The following is a 15,873-nucleotide window of genomic DNA, read 5'->3' as shown; positions in this document are numbered from 1 at the left end:
GTAGACCCCTCAAACAATTTTCAGAAGTGGCAATAGCAGTTTTACCACTGAGACACAAACAGCTGCAAACATACAGGGATTCACTCCTAAAATGGTGATTCAAGAAGATCATTTGTAAAACAGAAAACAGAATGGACCCCCCCCCCCCAAAAAAAAAAAAAAAAAAAAAGATCAACCCCCACCACTAATATATCTCATTAGACAAATCTGCATAAAACAGAAAAAAACTAATCTCTCCAGATAACTATTTTGGTTTCTAATGCCTACAAAAAAAAGGGGGGGGGGGGGAGTTGTGTATACTGCAGTCAATGTATTATATAACTACATGGTTGTTTCTCCACTTTACTTGGTAATATATACAGAAAGAAATAGATGCAAACTGTTCCATATTATAAGAAAAGTGAACTACAGTTTTACCTGCCCCCAGAAACATATTCTCAATTTGAAAATCTTCTTTGGTATGACTTACTTAGTGAAAAAAGCATAAACACATCCTTTGTCTTTGAAAAGTTTAACTCAAAAGATTAAGTTACATACAACATGATATAGTTCCTTACAAAGGCAATTGTTTCTGCATGGAGCTATACCAAAAACTTTTTCATGAGGTCACCTTTTTGATTAAAAACTCTCATTCTGAAATTGTTCTAATTACTGCCTTTACACTACTACAAAATTGTTACCTATAGTCAGTGTATTACTGTAACAGATGCCTATTTCTAAAATGTCAAGTGACATATCAGGTGTTCATACATCATTTTGTTCTGAAAAAGTCAATCCAATTAAGAAGTTAATCAAAATTAAATTCCACACTTAAGTTTTTTCATTGCACCTACCCTAAAACGATTGATTCACAACAAAAAGGTTCATTTTTATTCATTTACTCAAAGTCACAAAATATGCCAGAAAGATATCGATTTAGACTGATGTCTCCCATTTATCAACAGGCCAAGTTCAGCACTTGTAAGAACTGCACAGGCCCCCAGTGCTGCCTCACTAATACACTTAATTATAGCACATTAAAGAACGAAGTCTAGGAGTAAAAAAGAAAAAAAAAGAAAAAAAAAAAGCACTTCTTATGATTAGACTCTTCAGCTTCTAAATATCCTTCAACCAAAGCTGCCAGCAAGGTGTTAACAGCTTTTTGGGATTGGAGTCTTTTTTGGCCAGTAACTACAGAGCACATCTACTTCAAAAAAGCTCTTACTGGACAATAACAATTTTGGAGACTACTAACCTTTCCAGATTCACACTTAATGTCTGAGAAATGATAGCAGCCATCTTTCACTGCATTTCAAATCATCTAAGCACCCACAAATCTTCTCTGAAAGCAGGGCAAAAAAGTCTCAGAGGAAAATTCAGCATCAGATTCACACACTGTTTTAGGACTTCCAAACAAATCTTATGCGGGACTTGAGCTTGCATAAAAGCACTCTGCAAACCCCATGCATAGAGGTGGACACTTTTAGTTGCAATTTTGAATGTAACCAGTTAACTAGAACTTTTATGTATTTTTCTGTAAGTGGTCACTTGTGTCACATAATAGTAGATCAAAGAAAACTGTATTCATTTCCAGGCATTTACACTAACAAGAGTGATCATAGTTAAGGGTCTCTCAGCATTTCCATTACAAACCTGTTTTCAGGAACTAGCATATTAGCTATTTTATATTTTTGACTGAAATTTGATATGAAATGTCTCAGCTACGCTTAACTCGGTAAACATTCTTAAACCTTTGAAAAGGCTTTTTTCAAAACTGCAAGACAAAAGTAATTTTGCAAGTCATTTTTCTGAGAAAATTTAAGCATTTTATCCAGAGCAACCTAAGCATGTATATGCTACAAGATATGAACATTACACCTCTAATTCTATTAGGGATGGAATTCTAAAAGCATTTCACATCACAAAACGTCAAATAGTGAAAGAGTGCAACAGGAGATGATAGTGCATTGAGTGTTCAAACGAATCTGAGGAAGATTTCAGACTGATTAAAAGGTTTCTTTGGTCATTTCTGGACTTACATGATTAGTGAACAATGATGCAATTTGTTGCAACATGCTGCATTTCATTTGTAAATGACGTGTATTTGTTTAACCATATCTCCCTTCTTGCTGTATGTTATCTAAAAGAAGAAATCATTCCATAATAAGGAATAATGAAATTCCTTTTTTTAGAAGCTCAGTCTACCGGACCTGCAAACTAATTGTATTTTACTTAAATTTTATGATTCCTTCACTGCATGTCTTGCCAAAAACAGATTAACATAGTAACTTTGAAAGTCTCAAGGGGTGCTAGTTTTTGATAGGAAAAAAGTTTCCACAGTGCTCTACAATTCGTTTGGAGCTAACGTGTCTATGAACACAAAAATGCACTTTATAAAGAGAACATAACACAGATTTACTCAATGGACCGTAAAGACTTCCAAAACACCAAGTAAGAAGAGTTATACAAATGACAACATATATTTACCCTTATGGACAATAATGAATTCAAATTGTTTCACTACTTTGGCTAAATGGATACAATATTCATTTGATTTTTTAAAAATCTCTTAAAAAAAAATATTCCTGAAGATCTGTACTGCAATCCTACTCAGGATGCAGCTGGCCTAGGGGAGCCAGTGTCTTACTCCTATGTAATCCCATTCAAATAGTTTCACAATATTTGCATCTCCTGAAAAGCTACATAAACTCGTACGCTCAAATTGCGGCCAACACAATAGACAGTCTTGGCTACTATCATTCAAAAACCTTTACAATATCCAAGGAGAAAGTAAAGGATGTGCCTGCAGTTCTTCCACAGGTTAATTTATGGCACAAAGATCTCTTTTCTTGGTTCTCTGCAAACTGAACACTCCCACTCACAACCACAGTAGGTTAATATGTTACCTAGAACAGGATTTGTCTCTACTCAAGCTACTATGCAACAAAACTCAAAACTTATGGCAACAGAAAGGAAACACTCCAGAACAGTGATGAGGACACTCAACTATGTAGGAAAACCCAATTTTTTAATCTTTTATTATAGCCCTGCTTAACGAATAGATATTTCCATTAGCTAACAAGAAAAGAAAGAAGAAATAGTCCACAGAACAGGGACAAGCATGAAGACTTTTTACTCCAAGAAGCTAGTTTAAGTATACTTTGATTATGGTAGTTTTATACATTACTCTTGCTCAATGCCAAACTCTTTGTAATCTTTTTCTACTTCCGAGTCAAAGTACATAAAACTGAATTTGTGTTTCAGTACAACTGCAATACACCCAGAATTATTCCACTAATTTTTTTCCGTAGATGAAAAACTGAATTGTTTTATTTTATACAGTAGAGTGCGCCTGAATTGAAAAAACACATCTCACATAAATGTAGCTTTTCCCCCCCCCCCCCCCTCCCCTCTATGTAGCTACACCGTTACTCTTCTGGACCTAACAAATGAATCATCAGTATCTACAGTATTTGTAAAAAAACAGAAGTAATAGATTCCTCTGTTTTTTTAATTCTGGGAGCATGGGATGAACTCAGACTCAACATACTTTGCCTGGACTGTGATAACCTTTATCAAACATGAACTATTCCTTCCTTCTTCAGATGCAGACTTCCTGCAGGTTGAAGGTCATTTCATTTGTAAGAATAAAAATTTTAATTTTGACTGACAAGTATTGACATTCTTTACTGCAAAACTCATCCACAAAGGACACATGCAATAGAAGCAATTCCAGATCTGGGAGATTCTTTACATTAATTAGCTAATTTGAAAATACTTAGCCAGATAATTTGTATGCAAATATTTCTGTAGACAAAACCCATCATGTGAAGGCACCCTTACTTCACATCTGGCCTTCAGACAGGTAAATCTGCAAATGAAAATACATCTACTATATCACTATGTCTAATGGCTTGTGCTATACCAGCCATTATATGTCTCTTTTAGATAGCATTACAGCTGAAAAACATAAGCAGGGTGGGAGTCCTTACAGAAGCATATTGAGAGTAATTACAATAAAGTACAAAGGCTGTTTCTGTCCTGTTTATCTGTCAACCCACAGCATGTCTACAATTGTAATATAATTATGCAATTTATTTGCTTTTAAATTACAGATCTGTGTACAACTGTAGTAGCCAAATTTTCAATATTAATATCTCAAAGATATGACTATTTCCAAAGCTCTTAACTCTAGATGAAGGCTAACAAGATGCTATCTTTAATTACTTGAAAGAGATACTTCAAAAGATTACCCCATGGAGGAGCACCCTCCTATTAAATGAAGTGGCCAAATCCTGCTCAACTAACTCATACAAGCACTTGCAGAAACCTATGGCATTAACCACTACGAGCCTCTAAGAAATCTGGCTATTACTTTCAGAAAGATAAACAAAACTAAAATAACTATATAAGCCAGTACTTTTGAGACAGTTGAATACTAAAGGCTGAACTATAAATCTTGGGGAGGGCTGTGTGAGATATGGGGAGGAAAAGGGGGAAGGGGGAATAATAAGGACTGAGCTATGGATCACTTGAGAGTCACCAGGAAGCATGCGTACAACCACAGCAGTGGCTTAGACTTGTGACAAGTTTGTAGTTTATGATATAAAAACTATTTTTTCTATTCTACAGCTAGCTCATTTATGAAGATTTTATGTGATCTTCACTAGGGAAGAGATTAAATACACCAGTTCAGTACTAAGGGGTAACAAAGTACGCTTCATGTTCATTCCCACACTTTTAACACTGAGACACTGCCTACAGAACATATTAAAAGACAAATATATCTTTTCTTCTATGGCAGGATCCAAATTATTCACATATTTATGGGCCAACACTTACTCAAAACAAGAAGGCAGTAACTATTAATTTAATTGCACAAATGATCTCCAAGGCAGTCTCTTTAAATTACTGACAGCCATCTTCTGGTTTGCAGAAAAAAATCCAAAGCTATAAACTTTGAAAAATCACCACTATCAGCAAAGCAAGAAGCTCTTGTATTGATTAGTATCGAAACACTGTAACGTGCAGAAAGTGACATCCAAACAACAAACCATACTGACCCTAAAGAGAAACAGAATTATTCCCTATAAACCCTATACAGATTCACTGCAAGCTTAGACCTCTTAGATTCGACACTTTGTTGCTTATATGCAACTCAGACTGCTACCTCCAGAGTGAGCTCCAGCGCCTCAGTGAGCAGCAGCAGCTGTCCAACGTCCAGGGGACGTTGCCAGATTGGGGCCAGGACGGCTGATCAATTATTCTTCCGCGAAAACCCTCTCACTGATACAAGTGGTGTAACTGGGCACTTGCTGTCCTCAAACTTGAGAGTAAAAAGCATCCACACAGTAGCAAGCAATATCTATTACTATGGCAAAAGAATAACGCCTACAGGATCAACAGCTACAGATAACTTGCCTTTCACTTCCGTGGAATAAAAAGGCATGCCTGGGCACGGGACTGCCTAGGGTAACTTACCGTGCCAAGGCACAAGAAAAATACATTCCCGTAACACTCTAGAGGGCTTCCCAGGAGCTACTTTTTTGAAAGGAATTATGTGAGAACACAAAAAAAGTTCGACAAGATAAATGACACCAAACAGGAAATATATGTAACCATTTTCTCCACTTCTCTAATATAAAAATGGCAGGATCCTGAAACTACAACATGAGCTCTGATACAGTTGTAGAATAGAGTTTCCACATGGGCAACACATAAGCAAAAAAGAGCAAAATGGTGGAAGCTCACAGGCTATCTATCTGAACAGATCAAAAATGTTCCACACAAAGTACAGCTGAACAAGGATTAGTACCACCCCAGGGAGAATTCCCCAAGCATAAGATGAACCCAGGCATCAACATTTACAGCTGAAAGCTATAAGCAGAAGCAAGGACATATAAAGTGAGTGTTCTGTGGAAAGAAAATGCCTCTAACTCCCTTTTAAAATTTGTTATTGAATTATATTTCTAAGTATCGATCAAAAAATGCCTCTAACTCCCTTCTAAAATTCCTTATTGAAATATATATCTAGGTATTGATCAAGAATATATATAATGCATATTACTAGTATTTATAATTCGTCTGAGCTACCTTATAAAATAATTCTAAACATGCTACATTCACACGCATATATTCTAAAGAAATTGTTTCATATGGTGGCTGTATGTATTTTAGTAAAACTAGCTGGAAGCATTTAATCCATATGTAGAACATTAATGGCAATACCCACTCTGGTCCTTGAGGACAAACATTTTACTACAATGTGGGAGCTCTCTTCCCTCCTGCCCCCCCCCCCTTTTTTTTTTTTTTTTTTTTTTTTTAAGATCTATGAAAAGTGAGGAAAGATATTGCATGAATTAGTCTCATGTAGCACAACAGATATCAGACTGAAATATATACTAACGTATCTTACTCTCATTAGAAAATAAATGTCTTGTGATACTATCCCAAACAATAACTAAAGGGACAGGTGAAACAGGTGTTTCAACACACATTCTCACTTTCCAACACTTAAATCTCCTACTCTGCCTTCAGAGGAGTCTCTGCAGTCACTTCTCTATGAACCACCGACGTGCAAGCATGGCAATTTTGGGAAAGGCAAGCTCCAACTGTCTGCTGAGAAAAGCAGTGTTGCGTGAAGCAGCATATACATCTAGTCACAGGGATAACAGTAAAAATGTAACAGCCTAGCAGCCGGTAGTGTTTTAGGATCAAGGGAGCAACACCTTTCCAATCTTTCTTTCAATTTGTGTAATAGGCCTGGCAAAATACACTTCCAGTCCTGCTCTCTCTGTATTTGCGCTACAGATCATGTACAACACCATGTTCAACTAGAATGGATCAGCAGAAGATATTGCTGGCAGGAAGTATTTTCTTCAGTTGACACAGGACAGTCTTTTCCATGTTCCACCACCTATTTTCTTTCATTGTTTTTCTTCTTTTCTCTATACCCAGGACTTTATCCATGTCTTACCTTGAATCTTGTTGTTCGGAACAGTTCCACCCTATTTCCTTACCATTTAACCCTCGTTGCTTGTTATATCACAAGCCATGTCTCCCCTTTTCACACATAGGGATAACCACTGGTACCTAAAGATAATAGCACAGCTCCTATTGTTTTCATAATCTAAACCTATGTCTGTTGCACTCTGCTAACGCGCCCTACTGAAAATACCTCAAGGAAGCGCAAGACATTTTAAGAAAGCTAGTAGTGGGTCTCCATTATCAAAAAGAACGGAAGGCTGCAGGTCTATTAGCAGAGTACAAGTCTGACTGTATTTTTATGCACTGAAAATATTCTGATTTATGCATAGTTTGTTTAGTATTTTATGCAACTTTGGGATATCCTGAATATAAAAGTTGAAATACGATATTAAAAACTATTTTTTTATAGCTTTGAAGTCATTAGGTTCTGTTGTGTAAAATTTGGCACACACTAATAAGTAAATCTTATCCTGATAGATAATAGCTCCTTTGTTTCTGCAACTCCCACTCAATGGAAGGATTATACAATCAATCAATCCTAATAGCTCCCAATAAGACAAACCAGTTTATTGTATCTATTTAACTCTATGCCTGCATACTAAATCCACGTGCCATAATCTGTGCAATGGGGTGCAAGCACACGTTTTAAGTCAGACTGTTCAGATTTCTCTTCACAGAGCCCCAATTATCCACAGTATTAATTTAATTAAAAATAATTAAACAAACAACCCATTACCAAAAAAAAAAAAAAATACATCCATGGAACATTTTTCTGTCTCTTTGCAAGACATCCTGTACTAAAATCCTAAAATAGCCACAGACCAATAAAATGAAAAAGTTAGTTGACCTATTTAATATAGGCAAAAAACAAGACTCTAAAAATCACCGCAAAACCAGCACAGAGACCTTCATGTGTCATCTGGATGGACCAAATGCAGAATGCATTATAGATCTTCAGTGATGTCTAGAGAACACCTAGAACACCCTGCACACCTTATGAACTGGTCAAAAAATTGATACAGTTTTGTGGGAACTGTTAAGAGGGAGAGGGAGGAAGAGTGAAGAAAGTGAAGAACCATCTTAGTTGCTGTGTTGTCAAGGGGTCTGCTCCAATAACTAATCAAGGAGATGAGGATGTGGAAATGTGACATCCCAGCTAGCACGCGTTATTTAAATAAGTAGACTGTTAAGCCCTCTGGAGTTATTTTTACAGTGAGTCTGATTACTATTAAGGAAAAGAAAGCTAAGAAAAAATTGAAGTACAGTAGCCAACACCTTGAAACTCTCTTGAGAGCATTGCATTAGACTCACTGCAATTCAGTTAATCTTATACAAGATCAATTCATTATCACAGGAAGAACATTTTAGTTAAGCAGCTCTCACACCTCACCATGTTTGTTTTCAGTTGTCACCTAAGAAAATCCTTAAGAGAATCTACAGGAGAACTAGTACAAAGCAACAGTCAGTAATAATGCAAATCCAAACAGGTCAGTGGAATTAACTATAATCTTTATAGCATGACAAAAAAATCATTGACTAATTTATACTCTTTATAAAACACAAAAACTTAGTAAAAATAACTATAATGCCTATTAACAAACAAATAGGCTCGAAGGTCTTATTTTTCTCATGTGTGCTCAAGTGCATTCCCTACAGCTGAAAAGAACTACGTTCACAAGTACCATTCGGTATTTAAAAGTCATTTTTGGAAAATAAGAGATATACTAATTCAAGTTTCTGACTAAGAAAGGTTAAAAATTGGAGGGCAGCTATAAAGCCTGTTACACTGTGAACTGGTTATGATGCGAGGTATTCCCCACCTCTTTAAGAGTACGAAGTCAGCAAGCAATAATATCCCTTGAACATCCTAAATATACATGTAATTTCTATAGCAGTGGCTCTAAATTCTTCTGCTCAAAGGTTTGTGATTTACTCTATGACACTGAGGAGAAACCTTTCGCCTGCATAAGGACATAAGCATACATAGGGAGATGGAGTGTGTCAAGCCAGGGGAAAGCAGGGAAGAGTGACTTTTAAAGTAACACTGGAATTAACAGAAATCATCTTGAGCTAAATAACTGATCGCTTAGTCTCCCTCCTAAGTCAAAAGCTTGATCCCATTAATGCCAACACATACCCCAAGGCAATGATCTGCCTTTATCACAAGTCAGTCGTATTTGCCATGACTACAGCAAAAGAAAGTTCATGGCTCAAAAACTAGGTCCATAAATCACAAATATGATGTCTCTCATTATTTCAGAAGATTTCTCACCTAAAACCTACAGCTAGAATCCAGTGGTGTTGCTCCTCGTTTCCAAGAACGGGGACAAAAATTCTGACAACTTCGCAAGGAACAAGCTAAAGAAAGCAGAATACTCAGCGTACGAGGCTGCTTGCATGCCCCTCCTCTCATTTATTTCAGGCCTATTAGTACTTGTTATGATGTACAGATCATTGTAACATGAACTGTCATGCATCATATTTTGTGGTTAAGCAGGTTAAGAAAATCTTGGTTTGGAATCTCTTCTGAAACTGTAAGATGAAAAGATTGTGTGTGGGGGGGTGTGGAGGGGGAAACTTATGGTTTAAGAAACAGGTATCATCTTCCAGTTAATTAAGCCCAGAGCCTAAATGCTTGGGTGCGACAAATTTGACTATATATCAGCTCCCCTCACAATTTTACAGATAGCCTGAAAAGGCTTTCCTCGCAGAGGTCAAACATTTCATTACGGAAACATAATAAGCTGACATCAGAATACTAAAAATAATACTCAGTGTTCTAGTCAGTCCATGAGTGTCAAATCACAATATTCTGATCTACTATCACCTTTAATTGGAGACTAAGTTTCTGAAAATCATTTGAACAGATTCATACTTCTCTAATCAGGAAAACAAAAGATTTGATACTATCTTCCAGTTTTGAAGAGATGTAAAGATGTAACACTAACCGAGCAGATCACTGCTCCATCAAGAAAACCCTCCTCATTCCCACACTGCTCATGGCTGGTTAGGAAACCACTGTGTGTCCACGTCACCTACCCAAGACTGAATGAAAGGCAAGCAGTTTAGAGCACACAGGAATTTTGTTCCTTTGCACATAAAACTCCTGGAGGGAGAATACTAAATAGTAATAGATCCTAAATTTCAAGTTTAATGTAAACAAACTTTAGAAGCCTATTTTAGCCATTTAGAACTACTTTACAACTATGTTGCTCCAGGTAAAGTCACTCAGAGTTTCCTGGTATCTAGAAAAAAAGATGAGTATCAAGATCTCTGTCACCAAGACCTCACAGAGCAAAGCTTACAAAAAGAACACCAGTAATGTCACCCTTGACTTAGTCCTACGCTACAATCTGCATTACAGAAAAGCTGCTATACATCACAGAATATATCCATTTGAAAACAAACAGCTGCCAATAGGTTAAACAGGCACATCAAATTGATAGTACAACGGGCTATTCAAATATGGCACTGAGGCATCTAATGAAATACTTTAGTAGTAGAAGCACATCATTAGAAACAGTATATTAATATAAAACAGAACTTTCAAAATATTATTTTAAAACAGGTCATTACAACTACAGCAAAATGCCTGAAATTCCGTTTAGAAAGATGCATCTTTGCAGCTCTTTCAATAATTGAAAGCTTATTTTAAGGAATAAGCTTCTATCACTACTTGTATATACTTCACAAAAACACATTTTTTCTATCATTTGCTGTTAACATGCTTCAGTATGTTGGTTTTTTTTTGTTTGTTTGTTTGTTTTTTTTTTTTTTTTTTTTTTTTTTTTTTTGGTCATTCAGAGACAAACATTCAAGAGCACAGGGCTAAATTCTGTGTTCTTAACAAAATAAGATGCAAGTTAGGATAAAGACTTCAGAATTTGACCTTACACATTTTCAAGAGATGCAACTGCAAGAAAACTTCAGTCTAACCCACGTACAGCTTCTTCTAAAGAAGTAGTCTGAGACTTCACCTATTTTCCCTCACACTTCATTAGCCTCACAGATAATGAAAGCAAAAGGTATCATTATCCTATGAACAACTGCTGCATTTGAGCAATCACAGTTCAAAATATTCAGATAAGAGACACAAACATTATGGGAAATTAACCTGATAAATTCTTTAGCTCAGTCCTGACAATAAACATAGTGTCAGGCTAGAAAAAAAAAATGATAAGCTTAGGTTAGACACGGAAGTAAAATCTGCTCGTTTGCTTTTTGTGGGAAACGTACTGCTAAGATAAAACAGGAGAGACTTTGGGTTTGTTTAACCCGCTTAAAAAAAGGAGGAAAGGCACAAAAACAGGTTAGCGATCAAAAGCGCGGCCGCGTTTCCCAAGGGCCCTGAGGGGGTGAAGGCCGGCAGGCTCCCCGCGGCCGCCGCGCCGTGCACCTTGCGGGCCGGGCCGCGGGGGTCCCGCCGGGCCGGGCCGGGCCGGGCCGGGCGCGGCGCCCCGCGGAGCGGCAGCGCGGCCAGGCGGCGGCGGGGTGCGGTGCGGGCGCGCCGCCGGCAGGGGGCGCCGTTGCTCGCGGCTTGGCGGCGCGGCCGGGGGCGGCGGCACCTGCCGCAGGAGCCGCCGCGGCCGGGGGTCGCCGCCGCGGCCGGGCCCCCCCGCATCGTCCTTCGTGGTTGGGGGGGGGCACCACCCCCCGCCCGCCCCCAACCGCGGCCCTCGGGGCCCGGCAATGCTCCGCACCGCGGCGCTCCGGGGCAGGAGGCCGCGCCGGCCCCGGCGGCGGCGGGCACCGCTCCGCCCCGGCGGGGGCGCGGCGACAACCCCCTCCCCGAAAGCGGCCAGCCCCCGACCCGAAATACTCACCATATTGACTTCTGATACCATGTCTATACTGGCAATGTCTATGTTCATGCCGACAGCCACTGGGGGACCTGCAAACCAACAAGACGGTCCGCAATGTGATCTCCAAGAACTTAACTCGTTCTTACCACAGTTAGCAGGACTAATGAAGCAGAGAAATGAAGCGATGATTAAAAAAATAATAATAATACTAATAGGACAAAAAGAAAATCAGAAGGAAAATAAAAAGTGCCCCCCCCCCCCGCCGCCCTTCCCCCCGCCTCCCAAAAGAAAAGGCAACCAGGCTCTCATTTCAGGCGCTTGCACTGGATTCACCCTTCGCGCCCCTCGTCAGCTGTAGCGGTATTTTATATAACACGCACACACACGTGTTCGCGGCGGGGGGCGGCCACGCAGTGGCCACGCGTGCTCACGGCGCGAACGGGCTCCGCGGAGCCGGGCGCGCGGGCGCCCGCCCGGCCGCGGCTCGCCGCCCCCAGCCCGGCAGAGCCGCGGGGGCTCCCTACAGCGTGTCCCACCATCCCCCGGCGGAGGGAGGGGGGAGGGACACAAACGAGCACGTCCAAAATAAATAAATAAACTAGTTCCAAGCAGGAGCACAGAGGGGGTTAAATGACATTTTTTTATCAGTTAACAGCACATCTTGTACTCAAAAATAGTAACTGTGATAACAGGCACATTAGGCTGAGCAGCAAACGATGGGTAAACTTAAGAGACTTGCATCTTGACACAGCCAGTTAAACAAGGGTTTAACTACAGGTTAATAAATCATCAGCACACACACATGATGATGAGGGACCGATCACAAACATGCGAGAGATTTAAGTGTTTGCATTAAGAGCACACCGTGCTAAGAAAATTGAGTAACAATTGGCTTAACTTTGGATCAGCTTGAGAAAATGGCAACACACACGCACCTCAAAGCAACAGCACCCATAACACGTTTAAAAAGCACACGCCAAAGGTACACAGCCTGGATATGTAATATCTCTTATTCAAAAGCAGTCAAATTACCTCCGAAATCTGGCCTCAAGCGAATGTCATAGCCCTTCAGCAGTCTATCCACGGTCTCTTTTACCAGTGACATATTGCTAGGGTCATTGACACTAAAGAAAAAAGAACACAGATTTCTTATTTCTTAGACCCAAGCTGTACATTCCTATTAGCAGTAACATGCAGTGCAATTCAAAGTAAAGCAAAAGAGATACCTTCATCACTTACCTCTGTGCACACACCACCGCTATTATTAAAGGGAATGACCAAATCCCAAAGTAACCCTTTTTGCGGACTCTCAACATCCCTTTGGCTTTTGATATGATTTAGGGTTTCAGTGAAGAGAAGAAGAGATCCAACTTATTCTGGCCAGTGCAGTAATTCTAATGTGAAGCGCATGCGCACAGCGTACCACAACATCAAAAGGAGCAGTGGTTGCTGCTGGAGATGGAGCAAATTTCCTTGCCAAAAAAAAAAAAAAAAAAAAAAATTAAAGGGGAAGAAGGAAATGCATTATTAAAAAAAAATAGTAGTCTACCGGAGGATCGAGTATATTCTCGTTGTCCTTTTTGTTAGTATTAAATATAAACCACATCAACCAGGGAAGTTTGAGGAGTTGTAGGGCAAAGCAGCTTCGCAACCTTGTTAAAAGGAGGGGGGGGGTGGTCGGAATAAACACGGGGCGGGTGGAGGGGGGGCAGGTTAAAAATGGGAATGCAAGGCGTACGTATAGTCGCGGGGGGGGGGGGGGGAGGGGGCAGTTTAAGTTTTTGGTCCCTGGAAAGAACCGTCTAAGCTGAGGCGAGGTGCAGAGGAAGGGAGCCGGAGCGCGCACCGGGGGCGGGGGGAGGGTGGGGAGGGGAGGTGGGTGCCGCCAGCACTTCTCAAGGGGGGGAGGGGGAGAAAAAAAGGGAAAAAAAGTGAAGTGATGACGAACAGTTTTTTGTAAGAAGGGATAAGGCTGTTTTCTGCCTTACTCTGGCGGTAGGAGCAGCTACGGGGAAGGGGGAGGGGGGGGCCCGGCTCGTCCAAGCGCAGAGACCCGGCGGGCACCAGCCGCGCCTTAACCCCGGGCTGCGGGCGCCTCAGGTGGATCCAAGCTTGGCCACAGGGAGGGGGAAGGGGAAGAAAACCAGGAGCCCGAGAGGGAGGCAGGAAACCAGGAGCCCGAGAGGGAGGCAGGCTCGCCGTGCGCAGCCGGCGCGCCTCCGCGCCGAGCGCCCCTTACCTCCGCGGGGAAAGGCCGAGCTGCTCCCGCGCAGCCGGATCAGCGCCTCGGGAGGAAGCAGTGACGAGCAGCGAGCTGGTCTGGGGATGCTTTGAGGGACATTTAAATCCTGGGGGGGGGGAAGAGAGAGAGAGAGAGAGAAAGGAGAGAAGAAAAGAAAAAAAAAAAAAAACGGACTTAAATTATTCCTCGCAAATCTGCCTTGCGCTCGTAGCTGCTTTTACACCTCCTCATCCACATCCCCACTCGGCCCCGCGGATCTGTGCTGCTTCAGGGAGCGGATCTGGGCGTGCACACGTCGCTCTGCCCAGGGAAGGGAATTAGAAACACTTGGATTCCTCAATTAGCAAAAGAAATATTTAACTCGCTGCAGGGGGGCGGGGGGAGGGACGAGAGGGAGCGCGCTGCCGGCAGCGAGCTCCGCAGAGCCCCTCTGCCCCGGCACGGTTTCGCCCCGCAGGCGCGGCGCTGGAGCGGAGGGCTGGCCCGCGCCGCACCGGCACCCCGGGGCGCTTATTTCGCGGAGAGCGGAGCTATCCGGCCCTCGGGATTTTTTTTTTTTTTTTTTTTTTTTGGGGGGTGGGGGGGAGTAGACACCCCCGGGTGTGCCGTGCCGTGCCGCGCCGCGCCTTGCGCACCCGCAGACGCGCTCCGGCCGGCGGGGCAGCAGCGCCGGTGCGGCTGCCCGGGCCCGGGGGCGGCAGCAGTGCCCCGAGGGCCGAGGGAGGCCCGGCGGCGGCGGGGGCCGGGGCGTGCGCTGGGGGGAAGCCTCGGGGCCGCCGCACCTGCGAGAAGGCAGGGCTGCAAAAAGCAGCAGTAGAGTAAGTAGCAAAGCAGCAGAAAAGCAGGCAGCCATTTCGTGGGGACCCGCAAGTGGGCTAAAAACACCGCGCAGCCCCTTTCTCCCCCCGTCCCCCCACCCCGAGCTGGCGCGCTACCGAGCGGGGAAGCCCCGCGGAGACCCCGGCTGGAGCCGCCCGCACCGCACCGCAGCGCGGCCAGCGGCGCCCGCAGCACGGCCGGGGCCCGCACGCAGCGTGTCCCCCCCCTCGCCGTCACTTTCCTACTACACCACTTTGCATCCCGGAGAGCAAGTGAGTGTTCTTCTGGGTTTTGTTTCCAGGGGAAAAAAAAAAAAAAAAAAGGACTTTCTTTCCCCCCTCCCCCCCCCCCCTTTTTTTTTCCATTGGGCGAGGGGAGGAAATCACTAAGATACATTTTCACATTTTTTTTCCTATTTATAACAACTGGAACTTACACTTTTCAAAAAGTAACAAATGAGAATATTTTGTCATAAAGATTTCTTCTATACTCTTTTACTTAAGTATGTACTCCTCCCCAAAAATACAATTAAGAATTTTTTTTAAACTGCAAGCCCCCCTTTAAGCTTTCTATTCCATGAGTGATGTTACAGAGCCACTCTCCCTGTTCACCAGTGGAGGTTTCTGTTCTCACACAGCTACTCTGCTTCCCTGCCAAACCTCCTGAAATACAGCCCTGAAAGGAAGATGGTGGATACTCTGTGCAATGAATCATTTCACCTTAGATGTATAATATGCACTTTTTTTTCCCCTGCAATCATATGATAGAGCAGAAGATCTCAAGGTAAAACACTTGATCAAGTGCTACGAAACTCACCTGCAAGTGCTAATTCAGGACCACATCAGATGCTCCAGCTCTCTGAGCTTTTTCTGAATCTCTGCTATTACTATTACACCACTGCAACGTTTCATTCACCATGTCCAAATATGAACCTGATATAAACAAGAACCTAAGACTGAAAGTCAGTGCTGAATGGGTAAGAAGTTGTAATTCAGGTAGCAACATAATGTCAGGGCTAGAAAAATACCATGTTTCCATAGGTGA

General features: G+C 42.1%; 1 protein-coding gene across 3 annotated transcripts in view; it reads right to left on the bottom strand.

Annotated features, from left to right (window-relative positions):
* Positions 1–14,029, bottom strand: part of GABRB2 (gamma-aminobutyric acid type A receptor subunit beta2) — a 165,446-nt gene extending 151,417 nt beyond the window's left edge. For all 3 annotated transcript variants that reach the window (XM_062587241.1, XM_062587242.1, XM_062587243.1), the window contains exons 1-4: positions 14,008–14,029; positions 13,008–13,240; positions 12,801–12,892; positions 11,790–11,857 (exon numbers count right to left, since the gene is read on the bottom strand). In XM_062587241.1, coding sequence (XP_062443225.1) covers positions 11,790–11,857; positions 12,801–12,892; positions 13,008–13,084 — 237 coding nt within the window. In that variant the 5' untranslated portion in view covers positions 13,085–13,240; positions 14,008–14,029. The remainder of the gene's footprint in view (positions 1–11,789; positions 11,858–12,800; positions 12,893–13,007; positions 13,241–14,007) is intronic.
* Positions 14,030–15,873: the final 1,844 nt, after the last annotated feature.

The sequence above is a fragment of the Rhea pennata genome, chromosome 14 (assembly GCF_028389875.1).
Source record: "Rhea pennata isolate bPtePen1 chromosome 14, bPtePen1.pri, whole genome shotgun sequence".
In the NCBI taxonomy this organism is placed as follows: domain Eukaryota; kingdom Metazoa; phylum Chordata; class Aves; order Rheiformes; family Rheidae; genus Rhea; species Rhea pennata.
Note: the sequence above shows the minus strand (reverse complement) of the source record. Positions and strands in the feature narration are given on the sequence as shown.